Genomic DNA, 22,969 nt, shown 5'->3' with positions numbered 1-22,969 from the left:
GATAGTATAGATGGTTACACGGTATATAGAGGGTATAGATGGGATATTGAGGGTTAGTGTGAGGTGATATACAGTATATATAGATAGTATAGATGGTTACACGGTATATAGAGGGTATAGATGGGATATTGAGGATTAGTGTGAGGTGATATACAGTATATATAGATAGTATAGATGGTTACACGGTATATAGAGGGTATAGATGGGATATTGAGGGTTAGTGTGAGGTGTTATACAGTATATATAGATAGTATAGATGTTACACGGTATATAGAGGGTATAGATGGGATATTGAGGGTTAGTGTGAGGTGATATACAGTATATATAGATAGTATAGATGGTTACACGCTATATAGAGGGTATAGATGGGATATTGAGGGTTAGTGTGAGGTGATATACAGTATATATAGATAGTATAGATGGTTACACGGTATATAGAGGGTATAGATGGGATATTGAGGGTTAGTGTGAGGTTGATATACAGTATATATAGATAGTATAGATGGTTACACGGTATATAGAGGGTATAGATGGGATATTGAGGGTTAGTGTGAGGTGATATACAGTATATATAGATAGTATAGATGGTTACACGGTATATAGAGGGTACAGATGGGATACTGAGGGTTAGTGTGAGGTGATATACAGTATATATAGATAGTATAGATGGTTACACGGTATATAGAGGGTATAGATGGGATACTGAGGGTTAGTGTGAGGTGATATACAGTATATATAGATAGTATAGATGGTTACACGGTATATAGAGGGTATAGATGGGATATTGAGGGTTAGTGTGAGGTGATATACAGTATATATAGATAGTATAGATGGTTACACGGTATATAGATGGTATAGATGGGATATTGAGGGTTAGTGTGAGGTGATATACAGTATATAGAGATAGTATAGATGGTTACACGGTATATAGAGGGTATAGATGGGATATTGAGGGTTAGTGTGAGGTGATATACAGTATATATAGATAGTATAGATGGTTACACGGTATATAGAGGGTATAGATGGGATATTGAGGGTTAGTGTGAGGTGATATACAGTATATATAGATAGTATAGATGGTTACACGGTATATAGAGGGTATAGATGGGATATTGAGGGTTAGTGTGAGGTGATATACAGTATATATAGATAGTATAGATGGTTACACGGTATATAGAGGGTATTGATGGGATACTGAGGGTTAGTGTGAGGTGATATACAGTATATGTAGATAGTATTGATGGTTACACGGTATATAGAGGGTATAGATGGGATATTGAGGGTTAGTGTGAGGTGATATACAGTATATATAGATAGTATAGATGGTTACACGGTATATAGAGGGTATAGATGGGATATTGAGGGTTAGTGTGAGGTGATATACAGTATATATAGATAGTATAGATGGTTACACGGTATATAGAGGGTATAGATGGGATATTGAGGGTTAGTGTGAGGTGATATACAGTATATATAGATAGTACAGATGGTTACACGGTATATAGAGGGTATATATGGGATATTGAGGGTTAGTGTGAGGTGATATACAGTATATATAGATAGTATAGATGGTTACACGGTATATAGAGGGTATAGATGGGATATTGAGGGTTAGTGTGAGGTGATATACAGTATATATAGATAGTATAGATGGTTACACAGTATATAGAGGGTATAGATGGGATATTGAGGGTTAGTGTGAGGTGATATACAGTATATATAGATAGTATAGATGGTTACACGGTATATAGAGGGTATAGATGGGATATTGAGGGTTAGTGTGAGGTGATATACAGTATATATAGATAGTATAGATGGTTACACGGTATATAGAGGGTATAGATGGGATATTGAGGGTTAGTGTGAGGTGATATACAGTATATATAGATAGTATAGATGGTTACACGGTATATAGAGGGTATAGATGGGATATTGAGGGTTAGTGTGAGGTGATATACAGTATATATAGATAGTATAGATGGTTACACAGTATATAGAGGGTATAGATGGGATATTGAGGGTTAGTGTGAGGTGATATACAGTATATATAGATAGTATAGATGGTTACACGGTATATAGAGGGTATAGATGGGATATTGAGGGTTAGTGTGAGGTGATATACAGTATATATAGATAGTATAGATGGTTACACGGTATATAGAGGGTATAGATGGGATATTGAGGGTTAGTGTGAGGTGATATACAGTATATATAGATAGTATAGATGGTTACACGGTATATAGAGGGTATATTTATTATATAGTGTATATATAGAGGGTATAGATGGTATTGAGGGCGAGTTGAAGGTTTGAATTGGGATTCTGACAGTTGGTGACGTCACTCCGGTCAGGTGGCCGCGGACTCGGTTTCCCGTGATGCTGTGCGCGGTGTCGCTCCTCACGCAGGATGTCCGCCGTGGTGACGCAGTGACGTGGTGCCGTTCCAGGCCCCGCCCTCTCCCGCTGTGTGTGTGAGGGAGAGATGGCGGCGCGCAGTGCGGTCCGGTGAGGGTCTCTCTCTCTGTCTGTGGATTGTGGTTCCGGTTTCCGGTGTCCCGGTCGCCATGGAGACCGAGGAGGAGCAGCACATGACCACGTTGCTGTGTATGGGGTTCCCGGACCCGGCCGCCATCCGCCGCGCGCTCCGTATGGCCAAGAATGACATCAACGAGGCGGTGGCTCTGCTCACTAACGAGAGGCCCGGCCTGGAGTTCGGATACACCGAGAGGGGTGGCAGCGGGGAGCGGAGCGGGGGGTTCGACCCTCCACCGGCCTATCATGAGGTGGTGGAACCCGAGGTGAGAAGGGGGGGGGGGGGAGAGAGAGACCCGGGGGGGGGGGGAGAGAGAGACCCGGGGGGGGGGGGGGGGGAGAGAGACCGGGGGGGGGGGGGGAGAGAGAGACCCGGGGGGGGGGGGGGGGAAGAGAGAGACCCGGGGGGGGGGGGGGGGAGAGAGAGACCCGGGGGGGGGGGGGGGGGGAGAGAGAGACCCGGGGGGGGGGGAGAGAGACCCTGGGGGAGAGAGAGAGAGAGACCCTGGGGGAGAGAGAGAGAGAGACCCGGGGGGGGGAGAGAGAGACCCGGGGGGGGAGAGAGAGAGACTCGGGGGGGGGGGGGGAGAGAGAGAGACTCGGGGGGGGGGGGGAGAGAGAGAGAGACTCGGGGGGGGGGGAGAGAGAGAGAGACCCGGGGGGGGGGGGGAGAGAGAGAGAGACCCGGGGGGGGGAGAGAGAGAGAGACCCGGGGGGGGGGGGGGGAGAGAGAGAGACCCGGGGGGGGGGGGGAGAGAGACAGAGACCCGGGGGGGGGGGTGAGAGAGACAGAGACCCGGGGGGGGGGGGAGAGAGACAGAGACCCGGGGGGGGGGGGGGAGAGAGACAGAGACCCGGGGGGGGGGGGGGGAGAGAGAGAGACCCGGGGGGGGGGGGGGGAGAGAGACAGAGACCCGGGGGGGGGGGGGGAGAGAGACAGAGACCCGGGGGGGGGGGGGGGAGAGACAGAGACCCGGGGGGGGGGGGGGGAGAGAGACAGAGACCCGGGGGGGGGGGGGGAGAGAGACAGAGACCCGGGGGGGGGGGGGGGAGAGACAGAGACCCGGGGGGGGGGGGGAGAGACAGAGACCCGGGGGGGGGGGGGAGAGAGACAGAGACCCGGGGGGGGGGGGGAGAGAGACAGAGACCCGGGGGGGGGGGGGAGAGAGACAGAGACCCGGGGGGGGAGAGAGAGACAGAGACCCGGGGGGGGAGAGAGAGACAGAGACCCGGGGGGGGAGAGAGAGACAGAGACCCGGGGGGGGAGAGAGAGACAGAGACCCGGGGGGGGGAGAGAGAGACAGACCCGGGGGGGGGAGAGAGAGAGAGAGAGACCGGGGGGGGAGAGAGAGAGAGAGAGAGAGAGACCGGGGGGGGAGAGAGAGAGAGACCGGGGGGTGGGGGGGAGGGAGACCTGGGGGGGTAGAGAGAGACCGGGGGGTGGGGGGGAGGGAGACCTGGGGGGGTAGAGGGAGACCTGGGGGGGGGGGAGAGAGGGAGACCTGGGGGGGGAGATCATAGTTTGTTACAGTGAGGTGGGTGGAGCAATAAGCTGTCACCTGTCAAACTTGTCATGTGCTCCAACCTATGTAACAAGTAGGGCTTTCTATCTTATGATATGCATGGTGCACCTACCTTTCTGGCGTGACCTCTGTGGCTGCACCTACCTTACTGGCGTTACCTTTATGGCTGCACCTACCTTACCGGCGTGACCTCCGTGGCTGCACCTACCTTACCGGCGTGACCTCCGTGGCTGCACCTACCTTACCGGCGTGACCTCCGTGGCTGCACCTACCTTACCGGCGTGACCTCCGTGGCTGCACCTACCTTACCGGCGTGACCTCCGTGGCTGCACCTACCTTACCGGCGTGACCTCCGTGGCTGCACCTACCTTACCGGCGTGACCTCCGTGGCTGCGTCCACCTTACCGGCGTGACCTCCGTGGCTGCGTCCACCTTACCGGCGTGACCTCCGTGGCTGCGTCCACCTTACCGGCGTGACCTCCGTGGCGGCGTCCACCTTACCGGCGTGACCTCCGTGGCGGCGTCCACCTTACCGGCGTGACCTCCGTGGCGGCGTCCACCTTACCGGCGTGACCTCCGTGGCGGCGTCCACCTTACCGGCGTGACCTCCGTGGCGGCGTCCACCTTACCGGCGTGACCTCCGTGGCGGCGTCCACCTTACCGGCGTGACCTCCGTGGCGGCGTCCACCTCTCACCTCTCTATTTATTCGAACAGAGATTTTTGCCTAAATTTATCAAACCGTTGTTTAGCAGGTTACCATGTGATATGGCAGTGATCATTGAGGAGCACTGTGTGTATGGCTTGGGGTGTCGGAAATGCAATGCTTGGTCTGTTTAAATGTTTCTTGGGAGATGAACAATGTGTTACCATTATTCACTAACCGAGCCTTTCAGAGACACACTTAGCACCAAAACAACTGTAGCTTTTTGAAGTGGGTTCTTACATTTGTTAATATTTCCTTTGTTTCTCATATCTTATGCTGCTTATCGTTTGTGTTATATTTATATTGCACGTCTCATACTGCCGGGTCAATAGCCTTAGAATCTCTGTACCACGAACCGCGTAACATACCACAGACCTCTGTAATCAGAGCCAGGACTCTACATGTCAGACATGCTGGATTTTATAGTAGAACAAAATATTAGCCAGTGATAAAAATAAAAATCACGGTGTTGTCAAAGTTCTTATTCCACCACTGCTAGGTATCCATTCTATGTCCAGTTTGTCAAAAATCAAAGTGTAAATTCCTCATTATCCGTGCGACTGCAAAGGGGTCGAGAGCCCAATTTTTGTTAAGGAGAACTGTAGCACTAGGAATACAATGTGTACTGTTCGAGCTGTAATTACACACAGTGTCTTTCAATCCTTGCCCTCTGTTTCTTAAAGGGGCACTTTAACCCGCAGGTATAGAATGCGTAGCCATGCCTCCTGCGATGGCTGGGTATTTTGAGCTGCAATGCCCAGTATCGCGGGAGCATTTAATGGACACCTTTGTTAGCCATTTTGCTATAAAAAATGTGTAGATGAATGGGTTAATCCTCTCAAAAAACGTTGTTTTAATAAAACACTGATTAGTATTACCTTGCTGGCAAAAAAATAAATAAAAAATGGAAGAAACAGTCAGAACTCACCTTAGATCCAGTAAAAATGCCAAATTGTGCCCACAGTGTCAGCCCACATTTCTGACTCGTGAAGCTGCTAGAGGTGGTGTTACATTGAAGTAGTTATAGTGCGTGCATTAACCCTTTAATGTTACCTGAAGCAGGACGTGTTAGTCACTGGTAGATTTTATCCCATGGAATTCCTTCTGGAGTTAGACTGACAAACTGTACATTAGTATATTCTGTTTACTAAGGAACACTCCATTTACTTTTTAACCAAACAAACTACGCGGTAGTGTGCTTCTCAATGAAAAAGGGGAAAGGAAGATGCTCTCTATCCCAGTGCCCCTCTCCTTCCTATCCGAAGTTCAGATCAGTTGAAATGTACAGACATGTCAGACTGAACTGCTTGATTTGTGTGGGGTTATCTTTAACTGGACGGATACTCGTGTTGGTGATGTATGAAGAATGTGAGGATTTGTGTGTATGCGGAGTATCTTTGTACGTGGTGCATTTTCCAATCTGCACTAAAGTATTACAGTTACACAGAACGTTGATATTCGGGTTTATTCTGCGTCCCCTTTGTCTCAGCGCGGTCTCATTCCTGGATGTACGGAATACAGGGAACCTCAGGGTGTTAACAAAATTGTGCGAAATGAAGTGGGGACATTTTCTTTGGAATTGGAGAATAGAACGGGGATTTCGCTCGCTGTGGAGTAAGCTTTTATCTATATGTTCTCTGCGGAGCCCAGAGATAGATGAGAAATAGCTCTGTAGCTGGAGCTTCCCATAATGCAACCTGCACGCTAACCTTTCAGAAGGAAACCAGAATTTGCAATCGCTGACATTTCCGTTGACATTAGGTATACATTTATACTTATTTATTTATTACTAGTATTTATAAAGCGCCAACAGATTCCGCAGCGCTGTACAATTAATGGAGTACTTACAATATACGAGACAAATACAAGAGGTAGAGAGAGCCCTGCCCTTAAGCTGATATCTAGCCAATCTAAAGGATACAGTTGGGAATTGAGACAAAAGGTAGCAGGGGGAATTTGGAGGTGATTAACAGAGAAGCAGCTATTGGTAAAATGTTAAGGGAATGAAGAGGTAATTGAGTGAGAATCTCTGGAGGAGCATGCTATATGGGTACCTGGGGGGAAGTGGTGAGAGGAAATAAAAATGCAGAGAATCACAATTGTTGTTCCTGTGAGTGAGTGTGAGATGAGGCCTGAAGAACAGAGATGGAGATAGAACAGTTATATAAAGGTATTTACAGCCAGGCGGAGCATGGGGAAGGGGAGCGGTAGAGTAACAATGTGTTAAAATTCTATCACCCAAAATACTAATAACTGTGTACATGGAATATTGGTCATGAACATTAAATGACAATAGTACAAACTGCATGCACAGGAATAATTGGAAACAGTTATATAGTAACACATAATACAGTAGCAATGTAAGAATAAATTAGGTGAAGTATCTTCCAAGCTACAGTCAGTACTTGGCGTTGTGGGAGTTGCCGCAGGATGTTAAACGCAGAGCATCACAATCGCTATGAGGCCTTGGCAAGCCTGACACTCCGAACTCTTGTCTGTGGGAATTGCTAAAATAATTTCTCTTGTAACCTGAATGTTGCAACAGGCCATGGTTATTCTGACAGAGGCCGTTACACAGAGCCTGCAGAACATCCGCAACTCACGTGGTGTCCCCCAGTTGGGGGATAGAAGTGATTTAACCCCTTAAGGACTGAGCCAAATGTACACGTGAACAGAACAAAACCGGGCATTTGCGCTATATGTCCGTCCAACCGTAATTCACCTCTTTCATATTAAATGCACCCACACTTATTATATATCGTTTTATTCAGGGGGAACAGGGCTTTCATTTAATATCAAATATTTAGCTAGGAAACATAATTTAATATGAAAAAAAGAAAATAAGATTTTTTTTTACTTCTACATGACATTTTAACGGTCAATGTCATAATACTGTTTGCTTTTACTGCAATAAAATACACATATTTGTATTCAGCAAAGTCTCACGTGTAAAACAGTACCCCCTATGTACAGGTTTTATGGTGTTTTGGGAAGTTACAGGGTCAAATATAGCACATTACATTTGAATTTGAAATTCGCCAGATTGGTTACGTTGCCTTTGGGACTGTAGAGTAGCCCAGGAATTAAATTTACTTCCATAATGGCATACCATTTGCAATAGTAATGAAATAAAGTAGTGATGGCTCTGATTCAGAGGTCATAACATTGACCAATGAATAAGTGCCAGGAGCCCTAAGATTACTCTCCCAGAATAGGGAATAACCCTCAAGTATTGTAAAGGAAGGACTAAAGGAAGCCCATATGAAGAGTAATATTGTACCTCTAATTAGGATACTATCCAGATAGCTCCACTTTTAGTGAGCATCTGTTTTGGTGTATATTTTCCTCTGCCTGGTATATTACCACCTCCCTGTCTATCTGCTTTTTTACCCATTGTTTTCCCTTAGGATTATTAAAGGTAGGGACTTCCCTTTCCAATATTACTCTCCATATGGGCTTCCTTTAGTCTTTCCTTTCCTTCATTTGCAATAGTAGACAACCCAAGGTATTGCAAATGGGGTATGTCCAGTCTTTTTTAGTAGCCCTTTGGTCACAAACACTGGCCAAAGTTAGCGTTGGTATTTGTTTGTGTGTGAAAAATGCAAAAAAATGCCAATTGTGGCCAGTGTTTGTGACTAAGTGGCTACTAAAAAAGACTGGGCATACCCCATTTGCAATACCTTGGGTTGTCTACTATTGCAAATGGTATGCCATCATATAGGGGTCATTTTCGTTCTTGGGCTACCATAGGGTCTTAAAGGCAACGTAACCAATCTGGCGAATTTTAATGTGAAAAAAATGAAATACAAGGCTTATATTTGACGCTGTAACTTTTGAAAACACCATAAAACCTGTACATGAAGGGGTACTGTTGTACTCGGGAGACTTCGCTGAACACAAATATGTTTCAAAACTGTAAAAAGTATCGCAGCAATAATATCGTCCGTGTAAGTGCTGTTTGTGCGTTAAAAATTTTACTGGCGATATCATCGTTGTAATAATACATTTTACTGTTTTGAAACACTAATATTTGTGTTCAGTGAAGTCTCCCGAGTAGAACAGTACCCCCCAAGTACAGGTTTTATGGTGTCTTGGAAAGTTATAGGGTTAAATATAGTGCTAGCAAATTAAATTCCCTTTACTTTCGGCATGGGTTGTCAGGCAGGTCCCGCTAATTATAATTAATTAAGATACCTAATTATGTAAAAATATGACATAAATATATGTGTAGAATTAATAGATGTGTGTGTATGTATGTGTGTGTGTGTGTGTGTGTATATATTTGTACAGACGAACGGTGGCCAGGGGGAGGATTCGTGTCCGAACGGAATCGCTTTCCATGCCTGGTTTGAACCAGGGACCCCGCGAGCGGAGGCAGTTACCGTTCTGGGGGTCCCTGAGATTGGTGGGGACACTATTTGGGGGAGAATGGTGGTTTGGCGGGCTTTCTGTGGCTGGGAGTCCAGGAGGCAGGAAGCTTTCCCGGGCTGGGACTTCCAGGTACAGAGGCTCATGAGATGAAGACCCTCTGGTCACCGGAGGTGGGAAACCCTGAGGATGGGTGGCGGGAACAGGGACAAAGGGACTAGTGTTCCTGTTCTGTTATACGACCCCTGGGAGGGGGAGGGCTCTGGAAGGGGACATTGTCTTTGTGTGATCCATCCCTTGCATGGGGAAAGTATAAAGCAGTGTGTGACGAATAAAGTTGTTGTTGTACCCCTGAAACTGTTGTCCAATTACTGGGTGGGAAATGGGTCTTTTTCTGTATTGTAACCGGACCCCCTTCTAGGGAAGGACGGGGCCGAGTAGGGGCAGCCAGTCGGGTTGCTAGGAGGCCCGCTACACCACCTACTTCCAAAACTTGCCATTATTGCTAATATTGGCTCCTTCGCTATCGGAGTAGACGGTTTATCTGGTTTCTTTGTAGGAATAATTGTTGGGTTATATAGAGGAACGTCTTGATAATACTCTCTAAAGGAAAGTATTTTGTTGCTGTTGTTCGTTTAGAAATCATTCTTATAAAGGCTTGACTATCGACTTCCTACATTTTTATATATTTTTTGTCTTTTTTTATAAAAAAAACTAAAAGTTTCAGGGATTTCCTGGGTAGAAGTTAACAGGACTTTGATCGCTGCTACAATGTCACTATTGATACATTTAAAAAAAATATATAATTTGAAACAGAAATTTCCTACTTGTTCTTATAGCCCTATAACTTCCAAAAAAGCAAGTACACACTGGGTGTTTTTAAACTCAAGACAAAATTTTGAATCTATTTAGCAGTTTTTTTTCATTAGCTTTTGTAGATGAGTAAAAGTGTGTTTTTTTTTTTTTTTAAAGTAAATTATGACATGATACAAATAATGGTATGTAAAGAAAGCCCTTCTTGTCCTAAAACAAACAATATATAATTTGTATGGGAACTGTAAATGAGAGAGCGGAAAATTACAGCTAAACACAAACACCACAAAATTGTTAAAACAGCCCTGGTCCTTAACGTACAACATCGCCGGTCCTTAAGGGGTTAATGAAGCAGTTTTGTTGTATAGATCATCTCATTGCTCAATTATCTGCCATTCAGGAGTTAAAGGGATACTATAGACAGCAAAACATCTTTAGTTTAATGAAGTGGTTTTGGTGTATAGATCATGCTTCGGCTATCTCCCTGCTCACGACCTTAAGCTAAGGTGTAACCCCCACCTCCTGCAGCGTTGTGGGGCATCATCAGACCAGTCTAAAACGAGCTCCGGGCTGGTTGTCGATTCAATGCACACACTCATTCATTGGCTGAGAGTGGTCAGCTGAACTTTTCCACCAAGGAATGAGTGGCCGGATCGTCATACATCTTCTGCCCGTCCGTTGTTAAACAGTATGCCCCATTACTGGGGAATGGCGATAGGCACCTCCTACCAACGGTTATTATGGCTTGAGTAATAATTTCATTAAAAATCAGCACGGGTCTGGCTCCTAGGTGTATGTCCAGTTCCTGCATTTTGGAGCATGTGTTGGCAGTGTGCCAGGTTAATCCTGCGGAGATGTCATTCAACGAATGTGATATGAATTATCGTTCTGTTTTGGAAGCTGAATAACTAGTAAACCGAATCCTGTTGACCTTTGCAAGCTTGGGTCCCCTCCAACCTATGAATAGCTTGCATCCTGCGACAGTAAATACTGGAGTGTATCTCGGCCCTCAGCGTTGGTGCCGGCACTCTAGGACACACTGTGTATTTTAAAGATCCATTTTCACCTAATTTCACCGTGATATCTTTGGTACTGTCATAGATGTTCTGTGGTAGAGTATGTGAACAATAATAGATTTTAAGACCTCTAATTACATGACAATAGCTAGTATTAAATGGGCACGCTCAAAATCAGCTGTCCGTGTGAAGTTCTTTCTTGGCTATTTCCACTCTGAAAGTCCATCAGGTGTCTCGGGGTGTTTAGGAGGAATTTGTGTTCATTATGTAAGTGAATGTAATGATGATTTATCATCTGTGAGTGTAGAATATATTACCTGCTCCAGCCTGGGGTAACGTTTAAAGTGTTTCAGTATTTTCATGTTCTGTTAGGTGGCATGCCTGCTATCGTTTGTGTTTTAAGGGACACTAACATGATTGTGATGATTACCTGTAAGAACTAAGCACTGTCTACCCCACATGATATAAACAGACTATTGTGTCAGTGACTTGCTGAGGATTACAATCCCTGATATTTCGTCACGTATAGTGCATTCATCAGCTTGAATATTTTTCAGGCACGCTCAATGTGCTTTCCAGCATTTATAGGGATTGTAAAGTAAATATGAAAAGTCATATTGACTTGCTTTTTCAGCATCCACAATGAGGCTTTTCATTAAGAAAAAGTAATGTATGTCCCTTTAAGTTAGAATATTATTTCCTGTGTTAATAGACTGCCGGAGCCTATAGGTATGTTTTAAGTTCAATTAACAATGCCGGTGATAAGAACTTCTAAAGTAAACACACACTGCAGAATATTGGCTAATTATAAATAGTAATAGAGGTTGTTTGAGTCACAACTAATGTAGGTGTGACAAGGGCTGTGTAGCAGAGCTTCTTTTACCCCGGCTGGGTATCTCCGCCAAGGACCGCTTCCTAACTTGAACAGGTGAAAACCTCAGCGCTTCTTCCCAAGTCGCCATGGCTTGACTGGTTCCTGGAGCCTCTCTGTTCTGGAACAGGATAGGGGACTAGCTCTATTCCCTCCCAGGGACTGGATGCCACACAGTCCTGGGAGCTCTAGTCCTTACAAGGACTTACCCTGCCGACCCCTCCACAAGCTGGAACAATGTGCTGAACAGTGATTAGCCCTTTTCCCTCCCAGTAACTAGACAACACATTGGAATCTCTGGACCTGTGAGATAATTGCGTTAAAGGACCACTATAGTGCCAGGAAAACATACTCGTTTTCCTGGCACTATAGTGCCCTGAGGGTACCCCCACCCTCGGGGTCCCACTCCCGTGGCGCTGAAGGGGGAGGAAGGGGTTAATCCCTTACCTTTTTTCCAGCGCCAGGCTCCCTCGGCGCTGGGACTCTCCTCCCTCTTCCGTTGCCTGCTGAATGCACATGTGCGGCAAGAGCCGCGCGCGCATTCAGCCAGTCTCATAGGAAAGCATTCTCAATGCTTTCCTATGGACGCTGGCGTCTTCTCACAGTGAAAGGCGCGGAAGCGCCTCTAGCGGCTGTCAATGAGACAGCCACTAGAGGCTGGATTACCCCATAGGTAAACAGTAGTTTTTCTGAAACTGCTATGTTTACAGCAGGTAGGGTTAACCCTAGATGGACCTGGCACCACTTCATTAAGCTGAAGTGGTCTGGGTGTCTATAGTGGTCCTTTAAAGACCGGTAAGCTAATTATCTCCCAGGAACAGAGAGGCAAACAAAAATATAAAACCTAAAAGTACCCTAAAACATAATAAAAACATAAAATAACCCTGCAAATGAAAAATTGTTAAATAGCCCTGATCTGAGCGCCCAAGTTCTCCAAATAGCGCTCAGATCCATGCAGTGTAGGGGAAACGCCACTGTGTTCTGTTCCTGTGGCCGCAATACGGGGTGCTCTGCCTGGCTCTTGAGTAGCACGGTCACCTCATGCCGAAAACTGTTCCTTAACATTCACGGCCAAGTCCTGCTGAGGTGACCGGGTGCCTAGGAAGTCCTCATGACGAATTTAGTTCAATAACGATCACAGCTAAGTACCGCTGAAGACAATTTGTGGATTTCTTCATGCAAACAGCTGCCAGGGAGCTAGTGTTAGGTTCTTTTCGAATGAAGGCAAAGTGCAGAACCAGGGGCACTCAGGGAAAGCTGCTAATGGCGGCTGCGCAGAGTAACTCCGACCTCTCCTTCAAGCCTCATGTTTTGTCTATTGCCAAATCATGCCATTTCCATCTCAAAAACATTGCGCGCATCCACCCCTACTTAACGCCTGATGTGACTAAGGTGCTGGTCCATTCCACTGTCCTTTCTCGCCTTGACTACTGTAATCCGCTTCTCAGTGGTCTCTACATGCTCCCAACTTGCGCCGTTACAGTCCATAATGAATGCAGGGGCGAGGCTCATCTTCCTGTCCGCCTGCACCTCCCACGCCTCACCCTTCTGTCAGTCCCTACATTGGCTTCCTATAAAATATAGAGCTCAATTTAAAATTCTGGTTCTTGCTTTCAAATCTCTACATAATGCTGCTCCCACCTATCTGTCCTCCCTTATACACAGGTATGTCCCGTCTAGGCGCTTACGATCTGCTGAAGACTTACGTCTATCTTCTGTCCTTTCTCCCACCTCTGATGCTCGCCTTCAAGATTTCTCTAGGGCTGCACCGTTCCTGTGGAACTCGCTTCCCTCCTCCGTTAGATTCTCACCCAGTCTCCACTCCTTTAAAAAAATCGTTAAAAACTCACTTCTTCATAAAAGCGTATCAATTGAACTGTTAAATGCTCCCGACTGATTCCTCTTCTGCAACTGTCAATAGTCTAATACTATCCTTACCTTTTTGTATTTTACCCTACTCCCTCTAGCATGCAAGCTCATTGAGCAGGGCCCTCAACCCCTCTGTTCCTGTGTGTCCAACTAGTCTGGTTACAACTACATGTCTGTCCATCCACCCACTGTGAAGCGCTGCGGAATTTGATTGCGCTATATAAATACATATTATTATTATTATTAACTCCCAAATTGTGTCTCAGACCTGGGCCATAGTCGGTGGGCAGGAGGTCGTATTCTACACTCCAAAGTGCTAAATGTTAAAGAATTGAGCATTTAAACTGGCAGGGGCATGATCTATACACCAAAACCGCTTTATTAACAAAAAGTTGTTTTGGTACTGTAGTGTCTCTTTAAAATAACACTATACTGTTAGGAATACAAACAGGCTATAGCAAATGTGTGTCAAAACACTGCGGGCCTCCATTCAAATGGCCTCTATTATTATTCTTATTATTAAAGAGCCAAGGAGTTCCGTAGCGCTGTACAATAGGTGGACTAAAAGACATGTATTTGTAGCCAGATAAGTTAAACTCACAGGAACAGAGGGGGTCGATGGTCTTGCTCAATGAGCTTACATCCTATGGGACCGTCTGATTTAAATAGAATGTTGGCAGAAGCGCCTCTGGAAGAATTTAAACCCTGCAGTGTTAACATGTTCCTGCAAACGGCAATGTTTTCACTTGTTTGTGCAATCAGACTGTATGGAGATGAAGCTGTCTGGGCCTATAGTGTCACTTTATGTTTTGGCTATCTTGGTTCTTTATGCCGACGTTTGTACATTTATTTGTACATGTAAAGATGATGCGGCTCCTGGAATGAGAGCAAAATATATGAATGCACCCAGGAGGTAAATCCGCAAGTGATTAGATCTCCCCTTCTCCTGACAGCCATGCAGAGAACCTGCCAACTATGGGCCTTTTCACTAGGAATGGTATCAGACTGCGATACACACGGACTGGCTTTATATTTAGTGAATGCAGAGAACCTGCCAACGATGGGCCTTTTCACTAGGAATGGTATCAGACTGTGATACACACGGATTGGCTTTATATTTAGTGAATGCAGAGAACCTGCCAACGATGGGCCTTTTCACTAGGAATGGTATCAGACTGTGATACACACGAATTGGCTTTATATGCAGTGAATGCAGAGAACCTGCCAACGATGGGCCTTTTCACTAGGAATGGTATCAGACTGCGATACACATGGATTGGCTTTATATGCAGTGAATGCAGAGAACCTGCCAACGATGGGCCTTTTCACTCGGAATGGTATCAGACTGCGATACACATGGATTGGCTTTATGTGTAGTGAATGCAGAGAACCTGCTAAAGATGGACATAGGTTGTTTTTCTGGATCTTGTAGAATATTCCCCAAGGATGAGTCTTGGGATGGGGTAAAAGTGACGTACATTAAGGGGGCCCCTTTGGGTAGGAATTGGATTCTGGGGTTCCCAACAATAGGATGCGGAGGATCACCCCCATGTAGGCTACCGCCATCAGGGAGGAGCTGATACCCATGGGAACTGACGGCGCTGAAGGAGCTAGGGGCCGATGGCGCTTCGTTGGGAAAGTACGGAGGGAGAGGACACGGGGGTTGAGTGGGGGTGGGCAGGACTTGAACTCCTGTCTGGGGTGGGGGGGGTGGGCGGGTCTCCCACGGATTCTAAGGGACCTTCCGTAAGGACAGGCATAACAGGGGCGGGGGCATAGTGGGGGCGGGAACAGGGGCGGAAGGAGTGGGTATAACCGGGATGGGAACAGGGGCGGAAAGAATGGGCATAAGGAGGTGGGGGAATATAGAGTTCCATCTTCTCCAAGGACAGGATAGAGCTGGGTGTGAGCTATAGGGGTGGTGGGTGTGAACACTGGAGGTAAGGGAGTGGTCACTGAGGCTGGGCCAAGGCGCCATCATAAGGCGGTGGCTGACATGTGCTTTCAACATTACAAATGCCTTTTGTGGTATACATATAATCTCTGTCCACCTAGGTCTATTTCTTCTACCCACCCCTCTTGTTGAATAGCTCTAGTGACTCTGAACCAGGCTTCCACTGTCTGTACTAGGTTATTGTCTTGTAATAGTCCCTTTTTCTCTTTTAGCAGCTTGCGCCAGCCTTCTGGCTGTAGCCGTCCGCTGCTGATCAAGATGCCACAAGATAGAGACAAACAGGAAAGAGAACGTCTACAGTGCTTGACTGCCACGAAGCTTACCCTGCGTGCGTCTTCCCAAAACGTAGACTAGTAAAGGGGTCTGCCTACCCAAGGTGGCCACAGACTGGTGCGGGACGAGCAGTGTGTGACCAAACACTTCTCTCAGAGTATACAAGAGGGAGGAAAGAAACAAGACACAACCTTACGCTTATTGCAAACAAAGACAAGAAACATATAAAATTAAACCCTTCATGTATTTCTCTAAAAAGCAAAGATAGACTCAAGATATTTATACCTTCACAGACCCTGCACTATGTGCGTTCCCGGCGCCGTCCCGTGACCTATCCTTCCCTTATACAATATACATTCATACCCAGACGGCAGCTAGTCAATATACAGGTTCTATACAAAGTGACTCCGGGCAAGTTATTTACCTGTCTTTGGTGCCCTCTGGCAGCCGACACAGAGACAGGATATATAGGCAAGGTACTAATTGCAGTCAGGCTACCTCTGGTGAGCACATGGAGGGCTGTGCGGCCTCCCCAAAGAAATGCCACCCCACACCATTTTACTGACCCACTACCAAACCTGTCATGCTGGAGGATGTTGCAGGCAGCAGAGCGTTCTCCACGGCGTCTCCAGACTCAAGTCTGTCACATGTGCTCAGTGTGAATCTGCTTTCATCAGTGGTGAATTTGCCAACTTGGTGTTCTCTGGCAAATGCCAAACGTCCTGCACGGTGTTGGGCTGTAAGCACAGCCCCCACCTGTGGACGTCGAGCCCTTATACCACCCTCAAGGAGTCTAATTCTGACCGTTTGAGCAGACACATGCATATTTGTGGCCTGCTAGAGGTCATTTTGCAGGACTCTGGCAGTGCTCCTCCTGTTCCTCCTTGCACAAAGGCGGAGGTAGCGGTCCTGCTGCCGGGTTGTTGCCCTCCTACGGCCTCCTCCACTTCTCCTGATGTACTGGCCTGTCTCCTGATAGCGCCTCCATGCTCTGGACACTACGCTGACAGACACAGCTCGCATTGATGTGGCATCCTGAATGAGCTGCACTACCTGAGCCACTTGTGTGGGTTGTAGACCCATGCTACCACTAGAGTGAAAGCACCGCCAGCATTCAAAAGTGACCAAAACATCAGCCAGGAAGCATGGGAACTGAGAAGTGGTCTTTGGTCACCACCTGCAGAACTCCTTTATTGGGGGTGTCTTGCTAATTGCCTATAATTTCCACCTGTTGTCTATCCCATTTGCACAACAGCATGTGAAATTGATTGTCACTCAGTGTTGCTTCCTAAGTGGACAGTCTGATTTCACAGAAGTGTGACTTGGAGTTACATTCTGTTGTTTAACCCCTTAAAACCGCAGGGCGTACTATTACGTCCTATTCTAAGCGGCTCTAAACGCCGCAGGGCGTAATAGTACGCCCTCCGTTTTTTGTTTTTTTTTTACTTACCCGGTCGTCGGCGATGCCACGCCGGCGATCGCGGTTGGGGGGACTCTCAGGGAGTCCCCTGTGGCGGATCCATCCTTCCTCCTGCTCCCCCCCCCCCCCAGTAATGACAGTCCCCCTGCTGGCTGGAAATCAAATCAAATTAAAGTTAAATCAGTGTAAAAAAAATATATGATATACTTAGATCATATAATATATATATGTATTAAGGCACTCCCCTTACCTTGCTCCTTACTGTTTGAGGTCAGCGTTGAATGCGGATCCACTTCCGGGTTCTCTCAGACGCCATCTTGGTTTTCTTACCCACGAGTTTCTCCGCGGCAAGCTGTGTCCAGGAATCCTCTTGCAGGCCTTTTCTGTCCGTCCAGCTTCTTACCCGGGTCTTCGTCGTAGATCGCGTCCCAGGGACTCCTAAACCGTAAGTTAGACCTACCTGTCACGCCAGGATCGGTTCCCATGGCGCACGGTACAGCACGGGTCCTCGCTTTATGGTTTTCTCTGCACAGTCGCATTACATAGCCTTTCTCGCGGCTTCATTTTGTACAAATTGTTCGGCTAAATCATGCGTATTAGAGAAGCGATCATTTCGCACAAACTGTTTTCCCTTGCTTCATTTAAACGATTATCATTTCAGTTATGTTTTCCGTTCGGCACGATTGCTGTTAGCATTAAAGTGCATACGGTTAAGCTATTCATGCTAACTTCTGGTTCCCTCCATACTAGATTCGGTTATTCTGCTATGCATTAACATAGATCGGTTTCATGAGTTACATTTCATCATTTCATGTATATACATTTGGTTAAATAGTTGCTTGTTTATATAGGCAGACCATGTTCATTGCTATTTAAAGGTATCACTTATTACATCAAGGGCATGAAACCAGCTAACATTTCTATATGGATCATTGGACTCCCACGCTTACAGGAGTTTTTCATAAATTATCCATTTCATTACAATTAAATCGGCCTACGTTACAGGCCTCATTTCTTTTGTTGTTAACCATGACACATAAGGCTTTAAAAGGGACACTATAGTCACCTGAACAACTTTAGCTTAATGAAGCAGTTTTGGTGTATAGAACATGCCCCTGCAGCCTCACTGCTCAATCCTCTGCCATTTAGGAGTTAAATCCCTTTGTTTATGAACCCTAGTCACACCTCCCTGCATGTGACTTGCACAGCCTTCCATAAACACTTCCTGTAAAGAGAGCCCTATTTAGACTTTCTTTATTCCAAGTTCTGTTTAATTAAGATTTTCTTATCCCCTGCTATGTTAATAGCTTGCTAGACCCTGCAAGAGCCTCCTGTATGTGATTAAAGTTCAATTTAGAGATTGAGAAACAATTATTTAAGGTAAATTACATCTGTTTGAAAGTGAAACCAGTTTTTATTTTCATGCAGGCTCTGTCAATCATAGCCAGGGGAGGTGTGGCTAGGGCTGCATAAACAGAAACAAAGTGATTTAACTCCTAAATGACAGTGAATTGAGCAGTGAAATTGCAGGGGAATGATCTATACACTAAAACTGCTTTATTTAGCTAAAGTAATTTAGGTGACTATAGTGTTCCTTTAATTCCTTTTCATGCATACTCGGGTTGAATCACACGTACTGATCCAACCAATCATACATTTCCTGCACAGTAATATATATATATATATATATATCTATCTATCTTAGATTTTATGTTTCCCTTACACATCATTATTATAGAACACATATGTTGTTGGTACATAGGCCACGGCCTCCCTCGGATGTCTTATTAAAGCCATGACAACATTTCTGAGTAACACATATCTATTCCCATGGTATCAACATTTTATTTTCAATCATACGCCAGCAAGCCATACACTCATCATACTACTCTCTTTTACCCATTTCAGGCTGTCAAGCTTCTATATTTGCTCCACACATTTTTTTCATGTGAATTTGTCATACTACCAGGTACGTACACCTGCTCATATGGTATTCTACCATACATTTCATTTCGTCCCCCTAGGTTAGAGTGCTGGCATTAGGGTCACAGGCTTCCCAATAGGTATTTACCCCGTCTTGGCAGTCGCCATCAGTTAGTGGTCCCGCAAGGCCAACACCCCGCCTCAAACGTTTCAGAGGCAAACACCCATCAGGCCACACGTTAGCTAGCCGCCTCACATGTTGCATAGAGAGGGCCTCACCTGTCACTCCCTTCCTCTGTTTTCTGTCTTAACAGTCACAGAGAGGCCTAAAACTCCTGCCACTACGACGAGTGACCTCAATAACCCCTTGCGTCAACGCATAGAGCCTCTCAAGCCGCTTGGCAATTAGCAGGGCCTCATCTGTCACCAAACAAGTATAATGTTTCGCCATCCGGCCTAGCTAGCCTGCCAGTACAATTTGGTGGTTTCATATACTAATTAATTGTTTTGTTTATAGTATGTCTCAGGAAGGGGTAGAGGCTAGAGCTGTCACTCCCACAAGGAGGAGAGCTAGCTAGTCCAGCATCGATCAGACCCTGGACGATCCCGCGTATAACCACGGAATTGAGGAGACTACAAATCCCCTACCCCGCTACAGCAAGGAAAGCAGAACTTTTCAAACTGCTACACACATCTACAAATAACATGGATGCCGGGGAAGGACCTAGCCCGTCCAACCCAGGAGAGATATATGCCATGTTATCCTCACTCATGGCGTCCATGAGACGTTGTCAAGAGACAAACTGGGACGCCCAATAAAGTTTCTGGGCAAGTCCCAGATATGTAATAATTTCATTGTTGGGTCTTGTAATTACAGTGGATGTAGACTATTGCATGTCTGTTCAAAATGTTTTAGGGCACATGCAAAGACCATGTGTCCAAATAAAATGTATTCCAAGCCTTACCTAACATCCATTAATATGCCAGTATTCACTGTATTTATGTCTCAGCAGCCATCTAGACACCTAGTAGACTTTCTTATCTCTGGTTTAACAGAAGGCTTCCATACAGGTATCCTACACATACCAGCCGGAACTCTGGAACGCCCTAATCTACAATCCGCCCAACACAACCCCACAGCGGTTGACACCCTCATAGCCCAAGAAGTGGCTGAGGGCTTCGTATTGGGGCCTTTCAAAACTCCTCTATTTATAGAATGGCGCACTAACCCCATTGGTATTGTCTCAGGGAAATCTTCCCTTAAACAGAGACTCATCATTGACTTATCGGCACCCCACTCATCGGCCAACCCCAGTCTTAATTCCCTCATACCCTCTGAGGAATTCTCCCTGCAATACACCACCATGGATCACGCCATTACCGCTATCATACAAGCAGGGGTTGGAGCCTGGCTCAGTAAGACCGACATTACTAACGCCTTTAAATTACTACCAATCCACCCAACACTGTGGCACCTGCATGGCATCAAGTGGTCCAGGAACTACAATTTTTTTCTCCCGGTTAACTTTTGGGTCCAAAAGTAGCCAAGCTATTTTCTACACATTTGCCGAAGCATTATGCTGGTTACTATTGAACATAGCCAGATGCCCTACGGTATTACATTACTTGGATGATTTCCTACTGGTCGAGGAGAATACTTCCCCTCCTACTAGTCTCAAAGCTACCACTAAGCTATTCGAGCAACTTGGTGTACCTATCTCCCCCTAAGAAAACAGAGGGGCCAGACACGGTTATCACTTTTCTGGGTATCCAATTAGACTCCGCCACAATGCAAGCGAGCCTACCACACGATAAGATAGAGAATATTCTCACTTACATAAACAGCTACCTTCAGCTCGGTACTTGCAACCGCATAGAGCTACAGTCCCTGCTGGGATCACTAAATTTTGCTATGCGCATCATACCTCAAGGCCGCTCCTTTATATCACGACTATTGCATCTTTTCCCACTTTTCCTACATGACACGCACAGGTTGTCCTTAGAAACCCAAGCTACGGCAGATCTAAACATGTGGAAGAGATGAGTATGTTCCTCACTCAATTGACTGACTCATCTCCTACCATTTGGTCAGATGCGGCATCTACCACTGGTTTTGCAGCAATTTTTGGCCTTCAGCAGTTCAGGATTTGGAAGGTTTTTCCACTACCTTTTGGAAGGTTTTTCTACTACCTCTTTTTGAGATCTATCCCATCGTGGCGGCTGCCGTAGCATGGGGTCATTTATGGGCTAATATGCCAGTGCGTTGTTACTCAGACAACCTGTCACATCAGCAACAAAGGTCGTTCAAAATCCCTTACGATTATGAGATTTCTGAGGAAACTCACTTGGTTGGCAGCTTGTCATCATTTTTTCCTATGTTGTTTCCATGTTCCAGGTGTATGTAACACAGCTGCTGACAATTTGTCTTGCTTTAAATTTGAGGCGTTTCATCAAGCACTCCCGTCAGCGGCGCCCACAGCCACCATCACTCCAACATTTCAACAACTCATACTGGACTAGAAACCATCATGCAGCATAGCAGGACATTGTCCCAATTGGCACTTTCAAACAATACACACAAAACATACAACAGAGCTTTCACACTATTCAAAAGATTCCTTCTGGAACATAACATCATGCAACCATTTGTTATGACATCTTTTTGGGGGTTTGCTTCCTTTTGCCACCTTAAACTTAAACTGTAATATAACACCATCAAACTCTATCTCACTGGCATTCAACACCATATGCTAATCTTACACCCAAATAACAACAGTTTCATGGCCTCTCACCAAATTAAGACCATACTCGGAGGTATTCAGAAATCAGAACCCACCCATACAGCCCAGAGGCTACCCATAGATAACCATATCTTTAACCCCTTAAGGACCAAACTTCTGGAATAAAAGGGAATCATGACATGTCACACGTCATATGTCCTTAAGGGGTTAAAGCATTGTCTAACCTGCTTGACTTAAAACCGTTTGACACCAATACAAATTCTATCATCAAAACAGCAATATACATAGCTTTCTATGGATTTCTAAGACCTAGAGAATTCACTACAACCTCCTCTATTCCCACTTGACAAAACATATGGATCATTACATCCTGACTTTACCTCACTCCAAAACCAGTCAGCACATACCCGTAAACATTACATACTATTCCACGCACAACAGATGGTGTCCCGTCAGGGTTCTTGATGCCTACATACAGCATCATAACTTACTGCCCTCACAACCATTACTACAGCTACATGGTTCAGTACTCACCACTACAACCTTCATGACCTACATCAGGTCCTTGCTCACACAACTGGGCCTCAACACAGCCAACTACTCAGGGCCCTCCTTTCGTATAGGAGCCACGTCCACAGCCTCCAGTGTCAACATCCCAACTCATGTTATCAAAACACTGGGGCACTGGAAGTCATCCGCTTACTCACCGTACATACCGAACCCAGTGCAAGAATTAAGGGATGCTTTCAAAAACATATTTGGTTGATAAAATGTATATGTATTGGTTGTCTGTAATAAATTTGATTACTTAATTTTTGCCCTCTTCTTTCTCAGGCCTACCTCATCGTCTGTTCCGGCACACCACAACCGACTTGCTCTTTTTATTATCCTACATTTATTTATGGTATTTCACTCTGTACTATCATAAGCACCTAACACAAGTATTAAGGCAATTTTGCCTGG

General features: G+C 45.6%; 1 protein-coding gene across 2 annotated transcripts in view; it reads left to right on the top strand.

Moving 5' to 3' along the window:
• The first annotated feature begins 2,461 nt into the window (after positions 1–2,461).
• The window catches only part of USP24 (ubiquitin specific peptidase 24), a 219,868-nt gene continuing 199,360 nt past the window's right edge, over positions 2,462–22,969 (top strand). The window contains exon 1 of one of the 2 annotated variants that reach the window (XM_063427641.1): positions 2,462–2,797. In XM_063427641.1, the coding sequence (XP_063283711.1) occupies positions 2,564–2,797 (234 nt within the window). In that variant the 5' untranslated portion in view covers positions 2,462–2,563. The remainder of the gene's footprint in view (positions 2,798–22,969) is intronic. The other variant, XM_063427640.1, reaches the window with a different exon arrangement.

The sequence above is a fragment of the Pelobates fuscus genome, chromosome 7, assembly GCF_036172605.1.
Source record: "Pelobates fuscus isolate aPelFus1 chromosome 7, aPelFus1.pri, whole genome shotgun sequence".
Classification (NCBI taxonomy): Eukaryota; Metazoa; Chordata; class Amphibia; order Anura; family Pelobatidae; genus Pelobates; species Pelobates fuscus.
This window is presented reverse-complemented; position numbering and strand designations above follow the sequence as displayed.